The 27,849-nt window shown below is 34.7% G+C and overlaps 2 protein-coding genes and 1 long non-coding RNA gene across 3 annotated transcripts; 1 reads left to right on the forward strand and 2 right to left on the reverse strand.

Moving 5' to 3' along the window:
- Positions 1–8,344: 8,344 nt before the first annotated feature.
- On the reverse strand, positions 8,345–10,662 carry LOC135137637 (ubiquinone biosynthesis O-methyltransferase, mitochondrial-like). The gene is made up of 4 exons (XM_064067343.1): positions 10,553–10,662; positions 10,251–10,504; positions 9,783–10,196; positions 8,345–9,732 (listed from the first exon to the last, which is right to left on the reverse strand). Exons 1-4 carry the CDS (start codon positions 10,579–10,581, stop codon positions 9,602–9,604), a joined length of 828 nt encoding a protein of 275 aa, XP_063923413.1. The 5' UTR covers positions 10,582–10,662; the 3' UTR covers positions 8,345–9,601.
- An 11,723-nt stretch (positions 10,663–22,385) lies between these two features.
- Positions 22,386–22,908, forward strand: LOC135137271 (uncharacterized). The gene is made up of 3 exons (XR_010281794.1): positions 22,386–22,499; positions 22,568–22,670; positions 22,729–22,908. It is a non-coding gene; the product is annotated as an uncharacterized LOC135137271 (long non-coding RNA).
- A 3,364-nt stretch (positions 22,909–26,272) lies between these two features.
- Positions 26,273–27,619, reverse strand: LOC135137322 (golgin subfamily A member 6-like protein 25). The gene is made up of 4 exons (XM_064066945.1): positions 27,233–27,619; positions 26,776–27,186; positions 26,513–26,730; positions 26,273–26,468 (listed from the first exon to the last, which is right to left on the reverse strand). The coding sequence occupies exons 1-4, from the start codon at positions 27,617–27,619 to the stop codon at positions 26,273–26,275; spliced, it is 1,212 nt and encodes a 403-aa protein (XP_063923015.1).
- Between the last annotated feature and the right edge of the window lie 230 nt (positions 27,620–27,849).

Genomic DNA, 27,849 nt, shown 5'->3' on the forward strand with positions numbered 1-27,849 from the left:
GTTAAGTTAAAGTAACTGACAGTTAAAGCTTGTCTGTGAGTTAACCTCTTTATCATTACCCGCTAGCCCAAAACTGGTGGTCAAAGTGCCTGATAAATTAACTGACAGTTCAAACTGTCAGTTAAAACGTTATCCACCAGTTAATGGCAACATAACCTAACAAATCCAAATAAATCTGTTATGAATTTAACAATATTTTGATGAGGACTTATGCTGTGCAACAAATTGACAGAGAAAAGATGAGAAAAACACTTATTATTAGCTGATTATTTTCCAGGCCTAATGTAGGTACCAAAAATTAAAAACCTATCTAATAATACCGCGAGATCGAAAAAGAAATTAATCGAAGTAGGCCATGCACGACAAGCCGTTTGTCGTAATCACGGTGGTAGGGTAATTTAATTTTTTTTATTAAATGTCAAATTGACAGTTTAAAATTAGAATTATGACGCCTACTTTTAAAACACATAAGAATGAATTAAAATCACCGTTTTCCAATTTTGTCTAAAATTTATCCCATTTCTGAAGATTCTAATAACAAAAAAGCTTTAATTTCGTTTGATAACAGTGCAAATTACTTTTGTCAACGTGACGATTAATAAAAAATTATTTTAAACTAAGACAAACGCCTTTTCGTGCATGGCCAACTTTGACTAATTTCTTTTTCGATCTCTGTATTTATTTATAGGTGTACCTACTTGTTTCATTTTTAACTTCCAATACTTTTTTTCTAATGCTAAATTTTGTTTTTTCATGATTGATCACGTGAAACGCGATATACAATCGTTGAATACCGAATGCGGATTGAATCTGATGGAACTTTCAAGGTCGAGGTAGTTTTGAACTGACCAATCACAACTCATTTCCAGTGGGGTGAGCGTTACCAACTTAAGAGAGTAACAGCTAAACTTCGAGCTACGAAACTGGAAGAAACATCGTGCATTGATAAACACTTTACCTCCGTTAACTGCTAGTTACCCTTATCTGACAGTTACTTAACAGACACTTTTAACTGAGCATTGATAAACCGGCCCTCAGTCCAGTAGTTTCGCAGATGATCTGCTTAACAAAAGTTGTCACGGACGGTGGACAGACAGACACACAGAAAGACGGAAACGGGAGACTCATTTATTCGTACTCTAAGGAGTAGGCTCCATCGAGAAGATATGAAAGTGGCAATACTTCCTTAGCTTATGTTCGGGAATTAAGAAAGTGAAGCGATAAACTCAAAACTAAATTTGTCCAAATATGTGGCCAAATCCATTTACAGCTGATTTCACAGTTAGTTTTATGACTGTTGGTGATTTACCTTTCACTCAGGAGAAGATGTAGGACTTTCAAGATCTCGTTCTAGTTCTCTTGGCCTTCAGACATTATTTATTTCGTCAGCGACGACGTCACAAGCAGTTATAATTTTTTTTACTTTGAACATCCAATATTTTATACCCATTTGGTTTATGAATTCGTTTTATTGATTTATTATGTCTTTAAAATAATATATGCTGTTCAACCAAATACTTTTAAATGATTTAATTGTGGCTTTCGATTGTACCAAATTTCATATGGCGTTTTATTGTGTTGAGTGCTTTTGTCGTCGTTCTATTGATAAGATAAAATGTAGCAGTTTAAAACGCTTCACCCGAAAATGACTTATCAAGATCTGCATAACTTAATGTTGATCCTGCTTTTTTAATTTCGTTGTGGTGTATGTGGAACCGTTAGATGGAATGTTATTCCTTTTTCTGAACAAGAGGTTTTCTACTTCGAGAGAAATGTGTTTCACTTTTATCTATAAAGTCTTAAACACTACATACCTAATTCTGATTTATACGTTAATAAGTAAGTATAACTGTATAGTGAGTGTAATGTAGGTATCTACGTGTGGAAACTGTAGTGATTATTAATTGTGGAACGACGTGCACTTTTAACAACGATTTATTGATTATTATGTACATGTCAATATATATACTTGATAATGAAACATTTATGTATTTTTGCGACGCGTGCCCGTTGACGGGTTGTTGGTAACTCTACGTCCGCCACCCGTTCGTCCAGGAGGGCGGTGATGAATAAATTTGGGGGTGGTACCGAACACCCGACGAGAGCCGAGCAGCCGAGAACTTCGGGTGGTACCACACATGACTTCCCCTCTTGAAGGTGCGTCCTTCAACATATTACGACTGGCTGGCCTAGAAGGGTAGCCTGGAAAATTGCAAATTGTACCAAAATGTCTAAACGTGAAAAACCCCTATAATAGTCAGTTCGCATCATAAGTAATGTCAATTGATCGCGCACTAATTTGTGTCTATTGGTAAAACACACACTTTACGTAGGGCGCGTTTGGTGAGTCCATGAACAGTTTTGATTGTTACCACCCGCACCACACCGTCGTCCCCTGGATGAATTTCCGTGATCCGTCCGGTTTTCCATGTGAGAGGTGGTACATTTTCTTCTATAATGAGCGCGAGTGACCCAACTAGCGCATCCGGGTGGTCTTGCTGTTTCTGCCATTTGGATCTTGATTGCAGTTGCGTTAGGTACTCGCGACTCCAGCGTCGCCAAAAATGCGTGCGAATTTTTTCCACCAATTGCCATCGGGACAGTTTATTAATCGGCATCTCCGTCACATCGTATTCTGGAAAGGAAGCTAATGGCTCTCCGATGAGGAAGTGACCGGGTGTTAGGATGCTCAGGTCGTTGGGATCGGACGATAAGGGGGTCAAAGGTCTTGAATTTAAACATGCTTCAATGCGTATTAAAAGTGTGGACATTTCGCTAAAAGTCAGATGGGCGTTGCCCACTGTTTTTCTCAAATGAGTTTTTACCGCCTTTACGTTAATTTCCCATAATCCTCCCATGTGCGGGGATTTGGGAGGTAAGAAATGCCATTTAATACCCATTTGGGCGGCCTGATTAGCTATAATACTTTTGTTTGCGTCGTTAAAGAAATGAAACAATTCCTTCAGTACGTTACGTGCCCCTACGAAGTTAGTCCCGTTGTCAGTATAGATATCGCGAGGGTGTCCGCGTCGACCAATGAATCGGCGAAGAGCGGCCAGAAATTCGCTAGTTGTTAAGTCCGGAACAAATTCAATATGAATAGCGTTCGTGGCGAAACACACAAATATAGCTATATATGCTTTGGCTAAACGTTTCCCGCGGCCTCGCGATTCCCTAATCCACATCGGACCGGCATAATCTATTCCTACAGATAAGAACGGTCTGCCAAATTGGACCCTGTCTTTTGGTAAATCGCCCATTTTGGGGTTAGGTATGGTCGGGTTAACCTTGAAACAATTTAGACAACGATGTAATATTTTGCGTACTGTACATCTTCCCGAAATTATCCAATACCTTTGGCGAAGTGCTGCCAATGTTGCTTGTGGACCAGCATGCAATTGCCGTTCGTGTTCATATTTGACCAATAAATTAGTAACGTGGTGGTTTTTCGGTAAGATAATCGGATGTTTGATATCATAAGAGAGAGATGCCTTTTGTAACCTACCTCCCACTCTTAAGGTATAAGCCCGGTTTGATCAACGAATGGACTGAGCGCTAATAATCTTGATTTTTTCGAAAGCACCTTATTTTCGCCTAAAATCTTTAACTCTTCGACAAATTCATTTTTTTGTATTAACCGCATTATTTTATAATTTGCCTCTCTTAATTCTTCGGACGTTAAGAAAGCTTCGATATTCCTCTTATTTATGTTTTTGCAATTATTTATGAATCGGAGAGCCCAAGCGAAAACACGTTGTAATTTACTGAAACTTGAAAATCGAGTAAAGATTGGTAATTCTGCCCTTGCAGTACTAACTGTTAAAACAACTCGAATTTCCGGTGTATCAATGTTAGATAGGTTTATTTTCGAAATTGGCCATTGCCTTTCGTTTTTGCTCAAAAATGGGGGACCCTTAAACCACGATTCGTTTCTAGATAAATAGTTTGATGGGTGATGCCCCTCGACTTAATATGTCTGCTGGATTAAGTTCCCCACAGATATGTTTCCAATCAGAAACTTCTGTTAGTGTGTTTATTTCAGAGACCCTATTTGCCACAAATGTTTTTAGTGATCTCGACTGCGTGTTTATCCATGCAAGTACTATACTAGAATCGCACCATAAATATTGTCGCGAAATATTTAAATTTAAAGCATGTCGTACCCCTTTTACTAGCCGTGATAGCAGTAAAGCGCCACAAAGTTCGAGACGTGGCAAGGTTGTATCGCGTAAAGGCGCTACTCTTGATTTTGCACATATTAAATTCACTTCATAATTATTATTATTCGGGTTACGAGTTCTTAAATATAACACTGCCCCATAACCGTGCTGGGAAGCGTCACAAAAACCGGGTATAATTTTTCTCGGCACACTAATTTGACGTATATGGTTCAAGCTGCTTAAAAAGGTAATCCAAGACGTATATATATCGGCAGGTACTGATTCGTCCCAACCCAGTTTCAGCGTCCATAAACGTTGCAAAATTAATTTAGCATGCATTATGATGGGTCCAAGCAACCCTAACGGATCAAATATTTGGGCCGTTACCGAAAGTATGGCACATTTGGTTACTTTATTAGGTATATTTTTCAGTATAATCTCGTAACTTAAATTATCGACGGTAGGGTTCCAACACAAACCTAAAATTTTTGTAAATTTATCCTTATGCAATAATAATTGTACGTTCGAATCATGGAAATTATCATTATTAGATACAATACTTAGTTCGTTTGACTGAAATTTTCGCAGTTCAAATTGACCCTGTTTCAATATGGCCGTTACATCATTTTTTATTTCAGTTAAATCTTCGATCGAGTCAGCCCCGGTTAAAAGGTCGTCCATATAAAAATCTCGACGAATGATTTCGCTCGCGATAGGGTACCTAGCTTGGTTTTGATCAGCTAACTCCTTCAAACACCGCGTAGCAATAAAACTTGCCGGTTTAGTGCCATATGTTAGTGTCAAAAGACGATACGTATTTAGTGGTTCGGATGGATGATTCCGCCAAAGAACTAATTGATAATTCGTATCGTTGGGATGTATCTTAATCTGACGATACATTTTCGCTATATCAGCGTTTAACACGTAGGGGAACGAGGGGCTTGTTGTAACAGTTTTTAGGAAAAGGAATATAATTTGGTATCTATTAGCTGTTTGACCATTATAAAAGTATCTATCGGTAGTCTAACTATTCCCCTATTGGACTGAACAGGCAAAAGGTCAAAATTGTTCATCTTCACTTCACACCAGGCATTTTCTTAAAAAAAGTGCATTGTTACAACTTGCCCCGTGGTTGGGGCTAGTTGTAACAGCCATGAGACAGGTAGTACCAGTAAAAATAAAGCTGATGTTGATACATATTTTGACTTTATTTTTCAAAAATCAACACAACACTTCATTATATACAATTTTTTTTCAGTAAAACTGAAAGAAACTTTTAGAAAAAGAGTCAACATTAAAAATTTGAGTGTTGTGTTCCTTTTTCTTAATATATCTGGAAAGCGATATATGGCATAGGTCAAAATTTTGGCTCGCTTTTCGTATGCTAGGTACGAGATTTGTAGAAGTGAATTTGGGATAAGTTGTAACATGTTACAACTTGCCCCAAAGCTATTGTTACAACATGCCCCGTAGCACAATTTTCTACATTTAATTACATTTCGACAAAATTATGTGGCTTAGCGTCAAAATGTGTAAGGAATATCAAAGCTGAGTAATTTTTGAGCTACATGCAAAACTAAAAGTTTTAAATTAATTAATAACTGATACGAAAAACCAAATTTTACTAAAGCAATATTTTACATTACTTAGCCAAAACGAAACACGTGCACACATCCACTCACTGCGCTGGCTCAAGGAACAGTGGTTGTGATGACATGATGTCTTATGGTGCAAGAATTAAATTCAGTAAAATACCTGACGTTAAAGAGTTTAAATTGTGGGTAAAAATTTAGTGTTACAACTTACCCCTGTTACAACAAGCCCCTAGTTCCCCTACTGAAATGTTCTAAAGCGTAATATTATTGAAAATAGGTCTTGTTGTAATACCGCCCCAGCTAGCAAATTATCGTTTAGACTTTGTTTATTTGAAGTATTCGGAAGATTTTCGGTTATTTTGTTCACCACGATGCAATTTATTTTTGTTGAGTACGCATTATAAATAGATTTTATACCCACATCTAAAACTTGCTTTTGAGAAGAACTTGCCGCTCCATTTAAACCCTTAATTTGAATATTTATTTGTTTCGTGTTCAATTTTAGTTTTTTAATCATCGGTTCAGTTATGTAATTGGACATAGAACCTGGATCCAACAAAGCTCTACAAGTTTCATATTCATTTTTAGCATTTTTAATAAGAACTATAGTCGTTGATAGTAAAACGGAATCTGAGCATTTTAATAAACTAGAAGAATGATTACTTAAAGTTACTGAACTATTTTCATCGACGTCAGCTTCGACTGTATGTATTAACGTATTATGTTTTTTGTTACAAGCTTGACATTTATGACTGGTACGACATGTAGCAACCTGATGATTTTCTCGGAGACAATTGATGCATAATTTAAGACGTTTAACTTGCGCTATACGCTCGGGAATTGACATTTTCAAAAAATCTATACACTGAAAAATTAAATGAGATGATTTTTTACACATTGAACAAGATGCTTGTTTTTTATTAGTGGTTATGTCAGAAACAGTCTTTGATTTGTTGAAATAATTATTTTGTTTATGATAAACCTTTCCTTCATTTGATGTTTTATTATTCGACATATAACTTAATGATTCCAACATTAAACAACGTTTTTCTAGAAAGTCAATAAACTGTTTGTAAGTCGGTACATCTTTATCGAGGGAAAGTTGCCATTCACGTTTTGTACTATAATCCAACTTTTCTACGATGACAGGAATAAGTAATGCATCCCATTTGTCCACCGTTATTCCTAATGATTTTAGAGACGTTAAATTCGACACCACCGTATCGACAAGAGACCGTAATGAGGATGGTGATTGCTTATTTATACTAGGAGCATTTAAAATGGACATTACGTGAACTTGCACTATTAAACGAGTATTTTTGAACCGATTAGCTAGTAATCTCCATGCCTCTTTATAATTTTCATCGTTAATAACTAAAGATTCAATGGTACGCAAGGCTTCGTCGCGCAAGGAAGACTTTAAATACTGAAATCGTTGACGATTATTTAACGCCTTATTCTCATCTATCACCGATTTGAACGAATTTTCAAAATTTAACCATTCTTTGTAATCGCCACTAAATGATTTTATATTTAAAACAGGTAGATTCAACTGCATGCTGTCATTAGAATCTCGTGGATTTTTACCGTCCGTAGGGTTAAGCAATAAAGAAGTCGATGGAACCGGAACCGCAAGACTTTTTTCTATAATATCGTTTATAAGACACACAACATCGCAATAACGAATTTCAAATTCCGATCTGCAGCCTTCATAGGCTTCTGCGGCTCCCTTTTCAAGTTGCTCTATCTGGTATTGAGTTTCGTCAAAATCGTTTCTAATTCCGTCAAGAAGTGATAATCGTGCTTTTAATTGATTGATACTGACCCCAGGACTATATGACTGTACATATTCCTCTATTCGTTTCAATTTATCATCAATGGTTTTCAATTTGCTTTTTTGCTGATCTAATTTAGACATATTTTTGAATAATTAATGAACCTTAAAGCCAATTAAAAATGTATAGACACACAAATGCGCGTTGAACCTAGCCGTGCGAATATGGTAAAAAAGGGAAATCTTAGGACAAAAGAGCCACTAACCTTTCTCCTCTCAATGGTTTACACTCCTCCACGATAAGAGTGTAGCTGAACGTGTGCTGACTCCCTCTTGTTGAAGCCCTAGTTCCGATGTTGAAGATTTTTGCACGGGGTGGTGATTCCTCGTCGGAGATGCTGCCCACTGCTGCCGCGAAAATCGCTGAATGACGACTTCTTCCACGGGGTGGCGTTTCCTCGTCGGAGATGTTGCCCACTGCTGCCGGAGAAATCGCTGAATGAACCTCTTCCGCGGGGTGGTGTTTCCTTTGTCGGAAATGCTGCCCACTGCTGCCACGGAGATCGCTTAATGAACCTTTTCCACGGGGTGGTGTTTCCTTTGAAGAAATGCTGCTCACTGCTTCCACGGAATTTGTTAGTTGAAAACTTCTTCCATGGGGTGGTGTTTTCTTTTTCAGAAATGCTGCCCATTGCTTCCACGGAACGTCACTACCACGCGTCGCGTTTCAATTCGGAATAATACAATCGCGGTATTAAAATCCGGCTCGAAGGACCAATGTGGAAACTGTAGTGATTATTAATTGTGGAACGACGTGCACTTTTAACAACGATTTATTGATTATTATGTACATGTCAATATATATACTTGATAATGAAACATTTATGTATTTTTGCGACTCGTGCCCGTTGACGGGTTGTTGGTGACTCTACGTCCGCCACCCGTTCGTCCAGGAGGGCGGTGATGAATAAATTTGGGGGTGGTACCGAACACCCGACGAGAGCCGAGCAGCCGAGAACTTCGGGTGGTACCACACACTACGTATCAATGAAGGAAGCAAAATAATTTTAAACTAATCGTTAATGGGGTAATTGGATTAATAAAGGAACACTACTTTACATTAGTTTATTATTTATTTATTATATTGTTCACTATTTCGTTATTTATCTTTATACTGTTATTTTTGTCACAGAAAAAATCATTGTCCTACAAATTGATTATCTTTTTGTTGCTGGATAACACAAGACATCGTAGAATAATATTTGTTCAATTCTGCCATAATTTTGTTATCGCTTTAAAAAACTTAATTAGTCGTAAGATACTAATATTACTAATACATTTTTAATTGCATTTGGGTGAAGTACTTTTAATTAATTAGAGTCTATATTTTTAGCTACTAATAAAATTTCTATAGCTCTGATAATGCCATTTAGGCCAACATTACTCAAACAACTTTCCCGGAAGGCAGTTGACAAATTCTAATTGCGTTCGACAAGATTCAATACACTTCATCTCAGTATTTAAATTTTCTAAATTTTCGAATCAGTAAGGTTATTAATATTATTATTATTATTATTATTAGTAATAGTATTCCAACAGGCGAGCCCAATTATAGAAATACGGAGTGCTACCAAGAAAAAAAAAAGTTAACTCAATAACAAACAAATAAATAAATTTTTTAACTGTAATATTCCTTTATATTTCCTCTAGAACATCCCACTTTCAATCTACCCAATCTGGTGTTTAATGTGCTGCAATGTAGATGAAAATACAAAAAAAGGTTATAATAATAAATATTCAGAAAGGAAACTAAAATTAAGGAGGTTATGGTATCGTATACTAGAAAACGTACTAAAAGAAAAAACTGGTAAATCGAGATATAAAATATGAGTACCTATATCTTGTGTCCTTATTTCAAGGTTTTAGTGAGTAGGTTAAGATTATTACTAAAGATACAATAGTTTTTACCGATTCTGCAAGGAATACAGTTTGAAATAACTAATAACATTTACTCTTTTAGAACGAATAACTGGGATAATTCTCTTATTATAACAAACAATATGTGGTTGACATTAATCAACCGTATTTTCTCGTTTAATTGCGTGTACTGCATAATGTAGAATGCGATGATTTTTAATCCAGTACCATTTATTAGTAAATGGATTATATATTATTCCACTCGTAAAAGAAATTTCACAGTTTTCTGTAAATAAAAGTTAGACATAAGTTATAAGTTTCAAACACAAAACAAACCTTTTTTTAACATATCTTTCACATCTTCAATATCAATGAACATTTCATACACGTGTGTCCCTTTTGGCAGATGTCGTAAAATGTCTTCCTTCAAAGTAATGAAGAAAAATTTCGAACTTTGGGATTTAGAGTTGGTCGTAAGAAAAAACGATCCTCCAGGTTTCAGACATTTTATGCAACTTTTCACAAACAATTCTTGTTCTGAAACATGTTCTATTGTTTCAGATGCTATCACTACGTCATACTTTTCCTCGTAAGCTACAGCGTGTTCTTCTACGGTAGACAGTATGTACTTCAAATTGGCAATGTCCTCATTTTGTTTATGCAAATTTGCCACTTTAAGCATTTCAGAGTTACAGTCTAAACCTGTTACACTTGCACCTAAAAAACTTAAAGGTTTTGCAAAAATGCCAACTGAAATATCAAAATTTAAATATATTTAATAAGTATGCAAATCTGCATACTTGCCTCCACAACCTACATCTAAAATCGAAATTCCCTGCAATGGTTTTAATTCATTTACAGTTGTATTTTGTTTAATGATACCAATTTCGGTTAAACGATTCTGTATCCATGGTACTCTTACAAAGTTCATGGCCCGAAGAAGTTTGAAACCTTCGCCTTCTCGGTTCCATTTTTTTGATAATATCTCGAAAGCTCTTGTTTGTTCTGGATTAACAGTACTCTTCACAGAAAAGTCTCTGTTGTGAACAGTACGTGATCTACATAGAAAACTTAAGAAACTCATTTAATAGTATGCAGATGCTCACCTATTCGTTGATAACCAATTCTTAAACATTAGATAAAATTTTATGTCTGCGGTTAAACAATAACGTGTACACTACTGTGATTGTTTACCCAACAAAATCTCAATAAACGTTGTAGTAAGTAACCTTTTCACTCTGTTATCAATATCATCAATTCCAAACAAAAAAAAACTCTTTGTTTATGAATATTTATAATTAAAGGGTGACGTATTTCTTTGCCGTAAATAACAATAATTTATTGTTTGGTTGATAACAGTTATTTTTTATAAGTACTTATCTTTGTAAACAACCGTTCTGTACCGTATATATTATTTAAATTTTTTCTATTGTTTTTCTATAATATATGAACTATTTTGTTAAATTTTCTAAATAAATATTAAATCTAAACCGAAGAATCTAATTTAGCAAAAGCAATAAAATACAGTTAAAATGCACATCATATTGAAGAATCTAAACAGTAGGTGATACATTTTTGTAGAAATTTAAAATTGAAATAAACACTAAAGTAACAACATGGAGAAGGGAATAGAAAAAGAACCCGTTGTGAAGAACAACTTTTAGTGCCATAGACAGGCGGACGGGCGGACGAATGGACGCCCGGATAGCCAGACAGACGGACAGACGGACAAACGAACAAACAGACGCTTCAAAGTTGTAATACAGATATCTTCTTTTGCATCGGGGGTGAATAAGACGAATTCTCTTAGTAGAGATGGCTATAGCCATAAACTTTGTCAATGATTTCCGGTATAACGGCGATTATGAACCTCCAGAACATGAGCGTCTTCAACGGATGTTCTCCTGTGCTTGAACACATTAATCCAAAGTCGAATGGCTTTACAAAAAGGATATGAATCGCCTAATGTAAGAAAAGTTCTTTCATTGATTTCTTTCGCAGTTTTCCTTTCCAAAAAGTAGAATCAAATTACGAAGTGAAATTTACTCCATTTAAAAACCAAATCATTAAAATGAGGTGAAGCGTTTTGTTGAATTCATAAACAAGACAAGGTGGTCAACGAACATTCGATAAAAAGAGGGACAATGTAATAATATAATAATAATAATATGTCTTTATAAAATACCAGCGGAAAGCAAATGATCAAACCTACCTATTTTGAACGTAAATTGCAAGCAACAATTGCATAATACATTAATCTTGTTCTTATATCACACTACAATAATCTAGTACACTTAAAATTAAACTCGATTAATGTCCACTTCTCGTTGGTAGGCAAAATATGTCTATATTGATATAAGCTAGGCAGTATGAAGTAACAATTCTTACATTTTATTATAACGTGTTTTTGAAAGTTCAAATGTCAATTTATTTACATACCTAAGTTTCTTTCGCTCATGCTGATATTTATTACTATACCCTGTGATCTAACTTCGCTACTTAATAAAGATAGACCTTTTGTGCGTAACACAGGAGAACCGAAAACCGATTTTCATTTATTTGCATTGAGACGTAAACCATTATTAGTTAGTATTAATTTATTATTTGCCTTACAGGCTTAATAATATTCCCAGTAGGGGTACAAATTAACTTAATCTACATAATACAAATAAATCAATAAAAATAAATAAAATAAATATTCGAGATTTATATAATAATAATTGTTCTATTCTTTCTGCCTGCGCACTCCTTGCCTTAGTTCCCTGCCTTCCATACTTCTTTCATCCAATCCAGTCCTCTTCCATCCTCGTTTAACATTTCTTCCCAACTTTCCTCCTTTTCTCTCAATCCATCATGTCCTTCCAGCATATGCTCTATTGTTTCTCCCTCTCTCCAACATACCCTACACCATCTGTCAGTTTCATTCATCCAAAAATTATTCTCTTTCTCTTCATTTCCACACCTAAATCTCGCCATCATTCTTTTCTTGTTTATACTCTCTCTCATTGTGTACATCCTTTACTATTTTTCTATACTCTGCATTATATCTAGAATCCGATATTCTCGATCTACGTTCTTGCTTATCTATATGCTTATCTCTTACACTCAGTTCTTCTTTCATACTCCTTCCCATTTCTCTCATTCTCTCTATTTCTTCACATGCATAACCCTTTCCTTCATAATACTTGTCTCTTTCGTTCCAAACATATTTTCGACCTTCCTTTCTTATTTCTTTTTAAAATTCTTGCAATATTTTACAATCACCTCTCTTACAAAACTTCTCTTCAAATCCAACCACTCTCATTTTCTCCCTTTTTGTTTCTTCTCTCACTATATACCCCGGCGTATGCTCTTCCAATCCCAATGTCCATTTTAAGTATTTTTCTTGCACTCTCTCTATTTCTTCATATTCCCTCCATCCCCAAATCTCAGCTCCGTACATAAATACACTTTTGATCAAACTAGCAAACATCATCATTCTTCTCTTATAATAATGTCCAAATTTTCTCTCTCCTATTCCCTATACTAGTCCGATCACTTTGTTCGCTTTTCAGACCATTTCTTGAAAATGCGCTCTATCTGAGTTATTGCTCTTTAATGTATATCCTAAGCACTGGAATTCTTTCACCTGTTCAATATTTTTCCCTTTCCATGCCCACTCTTCCTTCTCCTTTCTTACTTTTTTTACAAACACCATCATTTTTGTTTTTTCCACATTCACTTCCAATTCCTTTTTTATTTACATATTTCTCGAAACTTTTAATCACTGTTTTCATTTCTTCTCTTTTCTTTGCCACAATCACCGAATCATCTGCGTACGCCAACGACCACACTTTCTCTTTACCCACTACCACCCCTCCTGTCTGTGTTTTTCTGAACATTCCATCTATATCTTCTAGAGAAGCTGCAAACAATGCGGGGCTGAGTGGGCATCCCTGTCTCACTCCTCTATTTGTATAAAAACTCTCGCTCTCTATTCCATTCACTCTCACCTTACTTACTGTTGCGTCATATATTTCTAGCATTTTCGTTATGAAATTATTTCTCCCATCTCCTTAAGCAACCTCTCATCTAGTATCATCACGTAAATCTTGTACGCCGCATTGAGCAAGGTGATCCCGGTAGTTCTTCACATCACTTTTTTTGTCCCTTTTTAAATAATGAGATTATTATACCTTTTCTCCACTGCCAAAGGAAACCCTTTTCCCTTCCAAACTCCATCTACCACTCCCCATATCCTTTCTTTCACTCCTTCTGTCCCGAACATCCACGATTCGTTCTGAATTCCATCCCCTCCTGGTGTCTTTCCTCTTTTCAGTCTTTCAATCAGTCTTCCTATTTCATCTTTCTCTCGTCGTTGTGATTCCTTTAATGTATTTTGATTTTCCTACTGACTTCATTCTTCCTTCTCCGTTCCTTGTTTATATATCTCCATACTTCTTCTTCTGTTTTCAGAGACTTTATTGTCTTCTCTTCTTCTTCTCGTTTTTCTCTTTTTCGTTCTTCACATTTTCTCCTATAATTCTCTCTTGCTTTTAAGTACTCTTCTTTCCGTCGCCAATTATTCTTCCATTTTCTTAATTTTTCCCTTGATTTCTCTTCAACTCACTAGATTCTCCGTTCCATCCATTGTTCCTCCCTTGCCATATGTATACCTTTCTTTTTTCCGTAGCTTCTACAATTAAGTTGATCAGTTCTGCTATCATAGCTTCTATATCTTCTTTTACTTCGAATTTCTTTTTTCCTAGTCTACTTCTGTATCTTTGAGTTCCCTCTTCTTTCTCCCATATTCTTTTTTCTATTTCTTTTCTTTCGTTTCTTCTCTCTTGTTTTTCGTACTCTTGCTCTTTTCCTTTGATTTCTATTTCTAGTGGCATGTGATCTAATTCTACCCTTTCCCTCACTTTAAAACTTTCTATTTCTTCCCACGTCTCTTCGTTGACAATTCCATGGTCCATAATTGATTCTTCCCTAGCTCCTACGTACGTCCATTCTTCTTCTTCATCTCCTTCCCTGATTCCATTTCAAAATTTCCCATCCCATTTCTTCTATTATCTTCCACAATATTTTCCCTTCTTTGTTATTTGCTTTGTCTTTTTCTTTATCTATTATTCTTGTCCCCTTATCGCCCAGTCTTGCATTAAAATTCCCTCCTATAAGTATTTTTTCATCTCCTTTTTCGTTTATTTCCTTTTCTATGTTTATCTTGGTTTCCTCTATTTTCGTGCTATAAACGACTATTATTTCCCATCGATTACACAGGCCTGCGAAATATAACTTTTAATTTCCCTTTTAAATAATACTGTTTTTTTTAATATATTTATGTATGCCGAATTAAAATATAACTCTAGTTTTTTTGTAGCACATCGAGATTTATTTTTATGTAGGCCTAAATATTAATAGTTTTTCAAATAATTTTTATGAAAAAATAAAATATAAACAATATAAAATTGAATGTTTACTTATTAAATGAACTAAATTAGTTATAAACAAGACTTAAAAAAATAAATAAATCAAGAAGCTTCTTTTTTTCTTTCTTCAAAGCTATGGTTTAAGCGTTTTCTCTTGTATTCACGATAGGATATGTTATTGCTGTTACATTTTTCGCATTATATCTTTTTATATTTGAACAGCAAAAGTAACAATCGTCTGTATGATTTTGTGGCTCCATCCAAATCATTAGTGTCAGCAAACTTAAAGATTTTTTTTTTCCTTTTGACCATTTGCGAGGTGCATGAACACATTTTATGAGCCCCCCATTTTTTGTCTTGGTTTTTTATATTAACATTAAAATAACTTTCGCATAGTTGTTCGATAAATTCAGAAATTATTTGTTGTTGTTTTTTGATTAAATAAGTTCTACAAGTGTAACAGAAGTTATCTGAAGAATTAACCCATTTCCGAGAAGACATTAGTAATTTTTGTTTAAATTCAGGGTAGTAAGCGCATAGTGGACACAAATAACTCTTACTAAGCTGAACACGAAATGAAATATCAACACCATTATCCATACATATTATTACCACAAAATCTAGAGGTTAATTTTTGTAGTACTAAGAACAAAACTGAAAAAAAATATTTTTTGCAGAAACTGTACGTGATAGAAATTTTTGCAATTTTTTTTTTTATACGTGAGTATCTAAGACCTACCGAAATTACTACTTGATTTTGTTGGGGGAAAACCATCGCAGGCCTGTGTTATTTATCATCCAGCTGTATAATTTCTTCATTAGTCCGTTTTTATTATTAGTTCCCTTTTCCAATTCTTGCATTTCTTTTCGAATTCTCATTACTATTCCCCAGCTTGCTCTCCCCTTTTTCTTTTCCTTTGTCGCCCCTTAACACTCCCGCACATATTCTTGTTGTAGTGTCTCTTCAAATTTCTCCCAGTTTTCTCTTTGTACCCATGTCTCTACTAGCCCCACCACATCAAATTTTCGCAAGTAGTCCCAGAACTCTTTTTCCTTTTTTCGCAACCCTTGGACATTCCAAAGCAGTACCTCACGCCTTTTTATCCTAATTTTGTACCAGCTTCCCTTTTTCCACTTTCCCTATCTGCATCCTTTATTCCTTTTCCTTTGCCTTGTTTCCTTCCATTTTTCCTCCTTTTCTTCCTTTTCTTTTGGCTCTTTACTAAAAATTTTCTACCTTCTTGAGTCTGCCCTCTTCTTCATTCCATTTAAAATTTCTGACATCTACAATTAACTTTTTATATCCCATTCTAACCATTTTTCCTTTATTTCTCTCTTACGTAAACCATTATTTGAGGACAATTCTCATGTGTGTTCCAGGTTCTTGTTTGATAAGGACACGTAAATGTATATACTTACATTTGCGTATTGTCTGCTTTTAGATGAGCAGAGACGTCTACGATTAGATAGGAGGGTAAGTTTGCAGTAAAAATGGTAAAAAGTGTCGGAGATAGAGAGCTACATTGACAGACTCCTACATCCATTTCAATTTTTGACGAGACTTTATCTTCTAATTTGACGACTTGAGTTCTATTTGATAAATAACTATTGAGCCATTTGCAGAATGCTTCGGCTAGACCATAGTGTCTAAGTTTCGCTAAGAGTAGTTGATGATTCACCAGGATTCAAGGAGTGATAGTATACATAACTGCGAGGCATCAAAAGATGTCGAAATGTTAGAAATTATTTGCAGTAAGGCGCTACTAGTGCTAGAATTTCTTCTGAAAATAGACTGATGTGAAGGTAGAATATTAAATTCATTAATGTGTTTCATAATTCTGTAGGCTATAATCTTTTCAACTATATATTTTTGATGTGTGACTGGCATAGGCTAATCGGACGCGATTCTGTAAGTTTAGTCGCTTTCGTAACTTTGGCCAGCAAAATAACAACTGCTTTTTTTCACACTTTAGGAACCATACCTGATAAGAATGATGTATTAATTATTAAGTTAGTAATTATGTCTCCACATCAAGGAAAAATAAGTTTCAGCATCTATAGACTTATGTTGTCCGATCCGGTGGTGTTGGATTTTATAGATAATAGAACAGTTTTGACTTCAACCGTAGTTACTAATGTAAGTTCTAAAGTTTGATGTGGATTGTGATGTTTATTGTAATTAAAGGATTCCACCAAATTGGAATCAACAGAGGTTGAAGGAGCGTTGCTACAGAAATTATTTATGCGATCTAGATAGGTTGGTTCAGATGCTATTTCATTAGATTTTCGTTGATGTAGGTACCCCAAGATCACTAAACTTATTACATAGTTTCCTTGAGTTCTTTTTACAAGTATTAAGTTCGTATTTCACATAAGCAGCTTTTTATATATTAATTACGTAATATAGATAGTTCTTGAGATCTTTATACGCCTGGTAATTAGTTTTCTCTCTAGACTGAAGATACTTTTTTCTTGCATTGTCTTTGAGTTTGATTATTTCTTTTCTATATATTTAGTCGTCTGGAGTTCCACAGGGTTCCAATTTGGGACCCTTGCTTTTCTTACCGCATATCAATGATATTGTTGATGTTATACAACATTCGGAATGTTCAATATTTGATGATGATTTAAAAGTATATAGGAGAATTAATACACATGAGGACGGCATATTGCTTCAAAGGGATATCAACAATGTCATTAATTGGTGTGTGTTAAATGGTCTTGCTCTAAACATTTCAAAGTGTCTTGTGGTATCCTTTACTAGAAAGAAGTTGCAATTTATTTTTCAGTACATCTTAAATGGAATTATTATTTGTCGTTCCGAAAAAGTTACAGATTTGGGTGTAATTTTTAATAATAAAATGATTTTTAGAGAACACGTCCAAAATGTTGTAAACTCAGCTTCTAAGATGCTAGGATTTATTGTCAGAGTTTGTAAAGGTTTTAGTAATTTGAATGCGTTAAAATGTTTATACTTTGCTCTTTTGAGATCAAAATTAGAGTATTGCTCTTTAATTTTTTTCCATTTTATGCATATCAGTTGCTTATTTTGGAGGGTGTTCAGCGCAGATTCTTAAAATTTTTATATTACAAGAGTCACAGTGAATATCCGGTGCGAAACTATGGGCAGAATGAGGTACTACATGAATTTAATGTAGATTCTTTACGTAAAAGACGTATTATACAATCTATTGTGTATTTATACAAGTTGCTGCATGGAAAGATTGATGATATGGAAACTTTAAATCTTATGAAATTTCATGTACCTCGAATAGCCACTCGCCAAATCAGATTCTTTCAACTACCAAGGTGTCGTTCAAACATCATGAAAAGGTCACCTTTGTATGTAATCTGTAATAATACAAACTCAATACGTGACATACACCATGACAATCTACATGCGGTAATAAATAAATATAAGGAAAAATTTGGCGATATTTTGTAAAAACATGTGTAAAAATATGAGAGCTTTCCTATTTGGGAATAACAGTAGTTGTGGTAGCTGTTGTCTAGCTTGGCGGTTTTACAAACATTTCGAAATATGTGTTCGAATATATGTATATGTTTTTCTTTTTTTTTATTGATTTTTTTTATCTTTAACTTTTTTTTTGTCTCTTTTTTTGTCTCTTAGTAATTGGGCTTTTGGCCTGTTAAGAGACTTACTTTATTATTAATAATATTATAGTGTCGGTTATATAAGGTTTAGTTTATAAGGACAGTATTTCCGGAAAATTCATTTGTATCAAAGTACTTAAAACTTCTGTAGGTAACCGGCCAGGAGTATACGATGTGCTTCCGAAGGGGCAATAAAATTGAACACTGGAGGTACCTAATACATTCGTGTGCCGAGTAGAGCATTATGAAAAATCATTAACTGAAATAATATGTTCCGGTAATGAATACGTATGTTGTCATAGTTACTTATGGGACATATACGTAGCGTTTGCGACAATACCGCGCCGAAAGGTCGATTTAGTCAATACTAATTAATGAAATAATGATGAAGGTTAAATGGGACAAATGGATAAATGAAACGAACACAAAAAATAACCTGATTAACTTCACCCTTTTGCCTTCAAAAATAAAGACCGAATCTTTACTACAGATCCAAGATCACCCTAATTAGACACGATAGCTAAAAAATAAAGTTTTGCTCAATACTATAGGTATTAAGAAATACAATATTTCCAGAATTTGAGGAAATGAAAATCGGGTAGATAGTTATGTCAATGATAGAGAATACTTACACCGAAAATGACATTAAACATTCCAAACAACACCTTGTCTGCGTTATTCGGATCCATTATTAAAAAGTACTACATATAATTTAAAAATCAGTTTATAACGATCACTTGTATATCCTATTGGACCCCCCGTACTGAGTTAACTAAGACGAAATTAATTAACATTATATTGGCTGCTGTGGTGAAATTTCTTTTACGAGAAAATAAGTATTTGAAAAAACCATGATTTAAAAATAAATGAAATAAAAATTCAAAAATTATGGTTGTTAAGTACGCGTTTCGATTTTAGATTAGAATATTTTTCGCAAGTGAATGACCCAAAGCAAGCATAACGATACACTAACAAGTGAAAAAGTGGAAAAATAATTCATCAAAATTAATAAATTATATACAGAACTTTAACCACTATCAAGTTATGACGTTTTGTTTTACGATTATGTTGACAGTATCACAAGAATGCAATCATTCTAAAAAGAGAAAGGTGAAAACATTTTCTAAGTTACATGATCGTTTTCCGGCTCAACGTTTCGCACACTATCGTAAGTGGCATCTTCAGGAGCAGAGTTATAAATAAGGCAAAAAGCACAGTAACTCAGTATGTCAACCATATCAGAGGCGAAACTCTTCCCCAAAAACTCAATTAACCGGTCTCAACCCGGAAAACAACCGTGTATTGACTCGGACCGAGGAAGCCTCCGAAATTATTTTCTAAGTTTTATCTTATTTGGGAAATACTGAAGCTAAAAATATCAAGTTTTCGAGATAATTTACTTTACTCTTTGGAGTAAAACCAGATACGTTTTTCATCTTTAAAAAACTAGACAAATTATAACGAAAAAATAAATTAGTAGTATGACCAAGTTGTAAATTATTATTAGCAAATTTTTAAAGGTTTTTAAATTCTGTACTAGTTTACATTCCAGCTTCCAACTATATATTTTATATACAGTTGCCAAGTTTTCTTGAATACTTCTCACCTTAACTGTATCAATTTAAAATATTTATGTAGTTATACTTTAGTAGAAATTAGTTAATGCTTTGAAGAGTTTCATTATTGATTATTATCGGAAGGAAGTATAAACCAAACCTTAATTGATCCATTTTTTTTTAAGGAAATTTGAATTGTAATTCGTTTTTAACACTGGTTCGTAATCACATAGTGCCCCAAATTCAAAACATAAATATTAATGATGTTTAGTTTCAAATGGATGGAGCTCCCCCACATTCAACTGACAACTGCAACAATAACACATTATTTATACGAAATTTTTACAAAGCGGTGGATAGGAAGATTTGGGCCAATTGTGAGGCCACCAAGGTCGCCAGCTTTGTATCCGAATGATTTTTTACTGTCGAGCCATATATATAGATACAATAACATTATAATAAACGATGTGGTCATTTCGAATACTTGTTAAAAAAATTGGTCAAAGGATATTTCGACAAAACTTCCCTCGTTCCTAAAGGACAATAAAACAAATCCAGCTTTTTCAAAAAACTATAAAAATTGGTTACCCGAATTTTATTTTTTTTTTGCTGAACCATTATAAGTTAAAAAAAATATGTATGTGACGTTAAAGTAAACGTAAAGAAGCGTGTTGGACGTATGTTCCAAATTCGTTTTTCCTTAACAAAATTTTGTGATGACGTCATCACCATTTTTGCAAAAACACGTATCACTTTGGATAGGTGCAGTGTAATTCTAATGATAACAGTATTTTATTCCCAAATTTTCGGGAAAACGGAGTTCCCGATTTAATCAATAAAATAAATTGACTCATTCATTAATTTATATGAGTCAGCCTGTATAAGAAATTTCAAATCGTGAAACCCATACGCCGCCCCGGTACGAAACCTATGGATTCTAGTATATACGGCGATGATGACTCATCGCGGCCAAACGGCGTTCGCTAAAGGAAAAGCCTGGAAGCGGATGTCGCGACGGGTCTTCCAGAATAAGCCTAAAAGCGGTGACGGAGATCTTCGAGAAGGATCGCGCGGCTGTTTAAATGGGAACCACCGTCGAGAGCAGTTAGAGTAGTCCAGACAATGGAAGAGTCTAGTCTATTCTTTTTTAGTCTTACTATTTATTTTGTAAGATATATTAGTTTGTTTTTTATAGATTTCTTCCAATTGGGTTTGTAACCCGTTTGGAAATAAACCATTTATTTATTTAATTATTTTTTACTATTTAAAGCGCACATCTTAGTGAAAGTTTTTGCAATTAACTATATTGCTTCCATAAATTTTAAGAGTTCGATAACCCAAGAATGAGAAATCAAATATCTACCCTGTGACATTACAACGATTTTCTTTATTTATAGACACTGAAAAATACTTAAACTTCTAGCATTGCCCCAGTTTATTATTATTAAAGACATTCCAAGATCTATTATTAAAAATGTCATTAAGCTAGTAATCTTTGCATATTTAAAAATCGACTGTAATTGCTTTGGCGTCTACTGTGGGTATCCACTTTGAAACTTGAACTCATTTCACCTCGTTGGCATCAAAAAACTAAAAATGTCCAGCTATTTTAAAATCGAACTACTCAAGGGTGAGTCAAAATGTCCTTATCTGCCGACCAATTCTTAAATGCTATTTTGTAAAAATTGTATCAAAAACAATTATTGTTTACAGAGGATCATCTCACTTCGATGCGCCTTTTGGCTATTAACATAACACTTCAAAACAAAATTTATCGATAGGCAAGGAAATATGTTGTTTTCACTAGCTTGAGTTTAATAACCCTCCACATTTATTTTCTCGTCACTACGTTTGACGCAGGTTTCTTTTACAAATACCTTCCTACATTTTTGGCAACTATATCGGTACTGTAAAAACCACGTGCCGGACATAATGCAAGTGGTATCATTTTAGGCGGCAGTTATCAATATTTGTTTTTTCTGGGCCGAAGAAAATTTAAAACTATTTGATAAAGAGGTACTTTCGATTTTGTGGTCAATAGATAATGCTAACCAAACCACAAAACAAAATATTCTAAACGTATTTAAATATGCGACGTATGTTGTGAAATTTAATTGTTTGTTAGGGGTGATCACAGGTTTCGTAATGATTCCCACTGGTAAAGAACGAGAATATGACTTTGCTCTTTTTCTCTTTCGAAATTATTTTACTTCAGTTCATTACACTTTCGATTTAGCTTACTTTTTAGCATTTCCGGTAATATCTTATATGTTGGTGACAGTGGCAAATTTTTTTGCTTACTACGCTTGCCATGCTAAAGGTCAGATGTACATGCTTTCCGATGTTATTTCACACATGACAGACGAGTTTATGGATTATGAAGACAATACGCTGTTGTACAGTGAGGAATACCAAGAAATTGTACGACAAAGAGAAATATTTATTATTAGACGACATGTTCAGCTTATAAGGTTGGTTGTTTGCTAATTTCACAGTGGAAGATAAAATCTTTCGACGAACTGTGATGATTTTATTTTAGGGCGTTGAAGTTGGCCAATACTATAACCTCACAATTATTACCTTGGGGATCTTTGGCTTTCCTTGCAATGGCTCTCAGCGCTCTAAGTTCTGCATATTTAATTGTATGTATTATAGTATGATGGTGAGATTAATTTGAATCTTTATATGACTTTACCGCAGGAAGCGGACTCATTGTACTGGAAATATTTTCAACAAATGCTGTTGGTAACAACTTCATCTGTGACAGGATTTTTAATCATTCAATGTGGACAGCAAATAGAGAATGAGGTTTGCAAAAGAATTCAACACATGTTTGTGATTTGTAAATTCATTACCACATTTATCTACTACTTACTAAACAATGACCGATGAAACACTCATCTTTTAAAAGAGCTTATATATCGGGTGTCCCATGGGCGCAATAACTCAGGTATTTTTGGATTAATATGAACCGGTGAGAATAATCATTATTTTGAAAAAGTCAATTTTCCATAACTTAATTTAATTTTGAATTAATTAAGTTTTGCATCACTTGATTAAACATGAAAAATAAATACTGTATGCAAAAATTCATCTCCGAAATACGTCTGGTTAGACAAAAAACAATAAATTATTGCGCAAATAATTCCAAAATGTATTAAAAGATAGGTAGCTGTGAAACAAAAAACTGCTATCTTCCCATTTTGGATACCCTTGAGGGAATTTGCCTGTTTGCAAAGCGTTATTTTATGATTTTTAAGAAAATATTAATTTTCAGTTGCTCTAATACAACCTTTTCGAAGGTGTAAAATTGTTTTAGGTTTAGGAATGAATTCTAATTTGAATGGAAATAATTTTGCTAGATGTATTTAACACCTTGTTTTTTTCACTCGTTTTAGGTCTTGTACACTTACCGTATCTTCAAATAAGTTTATTATTCTCTGTACTTTGAATTTAGTAAATTCGTCATCGGGATACCGTTCGATAAGAGTCCTGATGGTTTCTTCTAGGTCTGTACGGCATTCTCCGTAGGTTAAAATGATTTCTGTTTTAGTAATTAAAGAAAAGCGAACCATTTTCAATAACTTGTCAGATATTGACAAAAATGTCAGGGATGTACAAAATTGAACTCGGCGACGCAGGCAATTGTTTTGCACCGACACTACTATTAAATTAAAAAAAAACAAATTAATTAATTCTTGCTTTTTTATTAACGTAATTCTTTTAAACAAAAACAGTGATTTAATTAATTTTTCGCACATACCTATTATTATTCAAAAATACCTGAGTTATTGCGCGAAAGTGTTACGTGGGACACCCGGTATATATATAATTTTGTTAATTTACTTAAATTGGTGTTAAACAAATTCTTTAGAGGTAGATAAAGTTTGTACATTTATTACTATCACACTTTACACTCATACAGTAATTATTATTATTTAAGTTTCAGTCCGAATCGATACTTTTTACTTTTGTAAACATTCCATGGATAACTTTTAATGACAAAAATAAAAAAATAGCGATGATGGCACTAACAGTGGCCCAAAGTACTTATAAAATTAAATTTACCGACTCGTTAGCCCTTAATTACAATCTTGGTATAAGAGTAAGTAACTTATTATGGGTGATTAAAAGTTTTCATATAGTTAACATGTATTTATGTTACAGGCAGTGAAAACTCTTTATTCTTTTGCTGCAATTTTTGCTAATGTGAGAAATTTGAATAAATGAAATCTATCTAAAACATAAAATGTCATAGTCCGGCCAATGTTCTTGAATTAAATTAACATTTTGTTCAACGTACGTAATTGTAATAAATTTTAATAATTAAAAAATTATAACAGTAATAAATATGGTAAAGCTTCAGTGTAGTTGTTTTATCTACTGTATGATTTTTACCTCCCCAGCGTAAGAGAAGGAAGTATTGTAATGGAGTCCGTCGGTGGCCTATCTACTTTTACGTTTTCCCGACCTTTCATGACCCCTAGAGAACAGACAAATAGGTGTCCCGTTTCAGTATATTTGTCTGTCCGGTTGTCCGTCTGTTTGTCCGTTTGCTCATCTGCTATCCCGGATTTTTATTAGACAGATATTCTCCGAAAGTACTAGGCCGATTGTTGTCAAATTTTGTATTTACATATATTAGGGATATATATATAATGGTAAAACGCTTTAAAAGTAACGGTTCTGAAGTTTTTTAACAATTTTCTTGAATCTACAAAAGCCAGAATATGAAAAACTAACCCAAACGTCTCCTTTTGGCAAATTAAGACGATTCTGCAAGCTGCACGTCGGTTGGGTCGATCAGAATCATCAGAAAATGTCGAAATATAGTTCAGACCTCATAAAATTCGACCAAAATACGATTTCTAGCTAAAGTTGCTAAAACGTTAATCAAAATTTGTTTAATCATCCCCACCAATAATGTGATGACGTCATTTCAAAATTGCACGTACTCGTAGTAAATGGGTTTTAAAATTTAAAATTTTAAAATCTGTGTGGAGTTTTTACCCAAAACGTTCATATTTATGGAAAAAAGTCAAAATGCTTTCAAATCTTGCAGATATTTAGTTACTAAATTTTGGTGGTCTAAAAAAATGTCCTAAACAGTAGGAAAGTAGGAAGTCTTTGAAATAAGGACATAAAAATGTTCCAGTGGCTTTAAGAACACCGTTCTTTGATAAGAACGCTAGAAACCTGATCAATTCCAGAAACTCTACTATACTTTAACTTCCTAATGGCTTTCAAAAGTGAATCTTCATTGATTTTTATTTTAACACAAACAGTGCCACAACTGAAGGAGTTATTGAAATCACAGGGAATAACTAAGTTACTAAAATTGGAACTAAAAAGTTTTGCAAAGCTATCGACAATTTCTTGAGGATCTTCTTTCAAGTTATTTTCACAATAAACCTTATTAGGTACCGTGGAATGGCCTTTTTTCTCTTTAATGTAGGACCAGAAGTGTTTAGGAGCAGTCAGGAAAGCATTTTCCGCATCTATAATATAATCACGAAAATCTCTTTTTATTACCATCGTTACTGAACGACGTACTGCAAAAAATGAATTATGTTGCTTAATATCTAAGAAAGACATCATATTGTTTAATATGTCAGATTTCGACTCTTTTACCTCACTCGCAAAGGAGGTTGTATTAAAGTACCAATTAGTAAAATATTCGGAAAATTAAAGATCAAAATCCCTAAACACTCAAAAAAAAGGTTCGAAGTCGGACACCGTTACATCAGGAGGTATATAAACCAAAATAATATAAATTACATTAGTGCCAAATTGAAACTTATATCCAACAATGTTAGTTAGATAATATGAGTTACACACTGAGAGGTCAACACTTGTAGTTGCATATGACACCGTCACCTCTTCTACTACCCGTATGTAGAAAATCAGATCTGAAGACATCAAAGCCCTGGGGCATGAACTCGTTGTCATCAACAAATGAATCGAGCCACGACTCAGTAATGCATACAATGTCAAATTCAGTCACTTAAATTGAAATAAACTTCATTCACTTTACCCTTTATACTGCGCGCATTTTGGTAATAAATAGACATATCAGAAAAAAATGTTGGAGACTCCTAGTTTAAAGAACTAACGTGATCGTTGTTAGGACGTTGCTGCTGATGATGTCGTTGAATCTTACAGTGAGCAGAATTATATTTGGCCACGTTGTTTCTTGACGTTCGGACTGTATTTCTTCTTCTTCCTTTCTAGTTCTTTTTGTGTGTTAAGCCTGAACCATGGCTTCTTTTATTGGTATTAACTGTTGGTGCATTTTTGGTGGAGCCAAATTTGCCACCACCGGCATTGTGTGGTTGGTTTGGGTGTGACTGGAACTGATGCCATTTTTCGAAGTGTCGGTGAATTTTGTTTTGGTCTTGCGACAGTTTTCCTTTTGCAGCTTGACGATTTTCTTTTCTTGTCTGTCTTAATAATTTCGAGAGATAGAAATCTTGTCTGCGGGAACTCCATCATCTTCTCGAATTCTTGCATATCGTGTGGTTTGGTCAATGACTGTTCATACAGCCTATTTGTTTCTGTGTCCCATTTTTGAGAGACTATTTTGGTGAGTATTGGTCCCCACGTGTCGGTCTGAATGTCTAAATTGTTTAATGCTTCTAGACATTCTTTTGTCGTGTCATGTAATTTTTTCAGCTTTTCTGATGATTCTTCCTGTATTCTTGGCTGATGCAAAATTTTGTCTACTAACTTACTTACGGTAAGCCTTACATTGCTGAATCTTTTTGCCAACAGCTTCCATGCAGTTTCGTAATTATTTTCCGTTATCTGAAGATGTTGGATGACTCTGCTGGGTTCATCTTTGATGTACGTCTTCAGATACTGCATCTTTTCAATGTTGGAGAGCGATGTATTTTTGTGAATGACTTTGCTGAATAGATCGTGAAAAGTGGGCCAATCTTCATAATTTCCGCTAAACGTTGGAAACTTAATTTGGGGTAATTGGATGTTTGGTTTCTCCTGTTGATGGGCGGACGGTGACTGGATTTTTTCTTTCAGTTTTTCGACCACAACCTCGGACTTCTCTTCAGTCTTCTCGTACATTTCGTCGGCAAAATATTTGTCTTCGAATTCCCTTTCATGGACGTGGATTTCTTCATGCAGCTCCATGATGCTTCTCCACTGAGACTAGAAGTTCATACCTGGCTCGGCTGTAGTCCTGATCTACATCGCTCTTTATCTTGGTCAGCGCGGTGGAGATTTTTTGCAATCTGAACAATTGACGTCGGATGCGGGCTTCTTGCTCCATATCGACGTCGGGCGACGTCTCAACTGATTCGAGATATTTCTTCGCATCTTCGTGCAACGCTTTTAGCTGATCAAAATAATTCACTTCGAAATAATCGTGGGTAGTTCTGAGGGTGGGCCCTAGTATCTTCAATTCTTCATGATTTCGCTGAATCTCATTCCAAAATTCTTGGAGTTGCTCTGCTCTTTTGGATCGCCAATTCTGGGTTTTTCTTTTTGCTAGGTCTTTCCTCGCGTTGGTTAGGAGAGTTTGAATTTTCTTCCCCAAATCCTCTTGCGCTTTGGCTTTCTTGTTGAATTCTTCCATGCCGAATTTTTTCTTGCACCCTTAATTTTGCGAAGGCGTGCTGGGGATAAAGGGCACCGCCGACCGAAAATTCTCTCGGAAGTGGTGCTTGTATAAGGATGGTACCACCGGACTGCAGTCTCACAGCCCGAAATTGTAGACTTGGAAATGGTACCGGATTAGGGGATGAACACCACCGAACCGCAGTCTCACGGCCCGAAAATTGTAGACTTGGAAATGGTGCTCTAGTA

Source organism: Zophobas morio, unplaced genomic scaffold, assembly GCF_036711695.1.
Source record: "Zophobas morio isolate AGI-343-1 ecotype UQ-CSIRO unplaced genomic scaffold, CSIRO_AGI_Zmor_V1 ptg000029l, whole genome shotgun sequence".
Lineage (NCBI taxonomy): Eukaryota > Metazoa > Arthropoda > Insecta > Coleoptera > Tenebrionidae > Zophobas > Zophobas morio.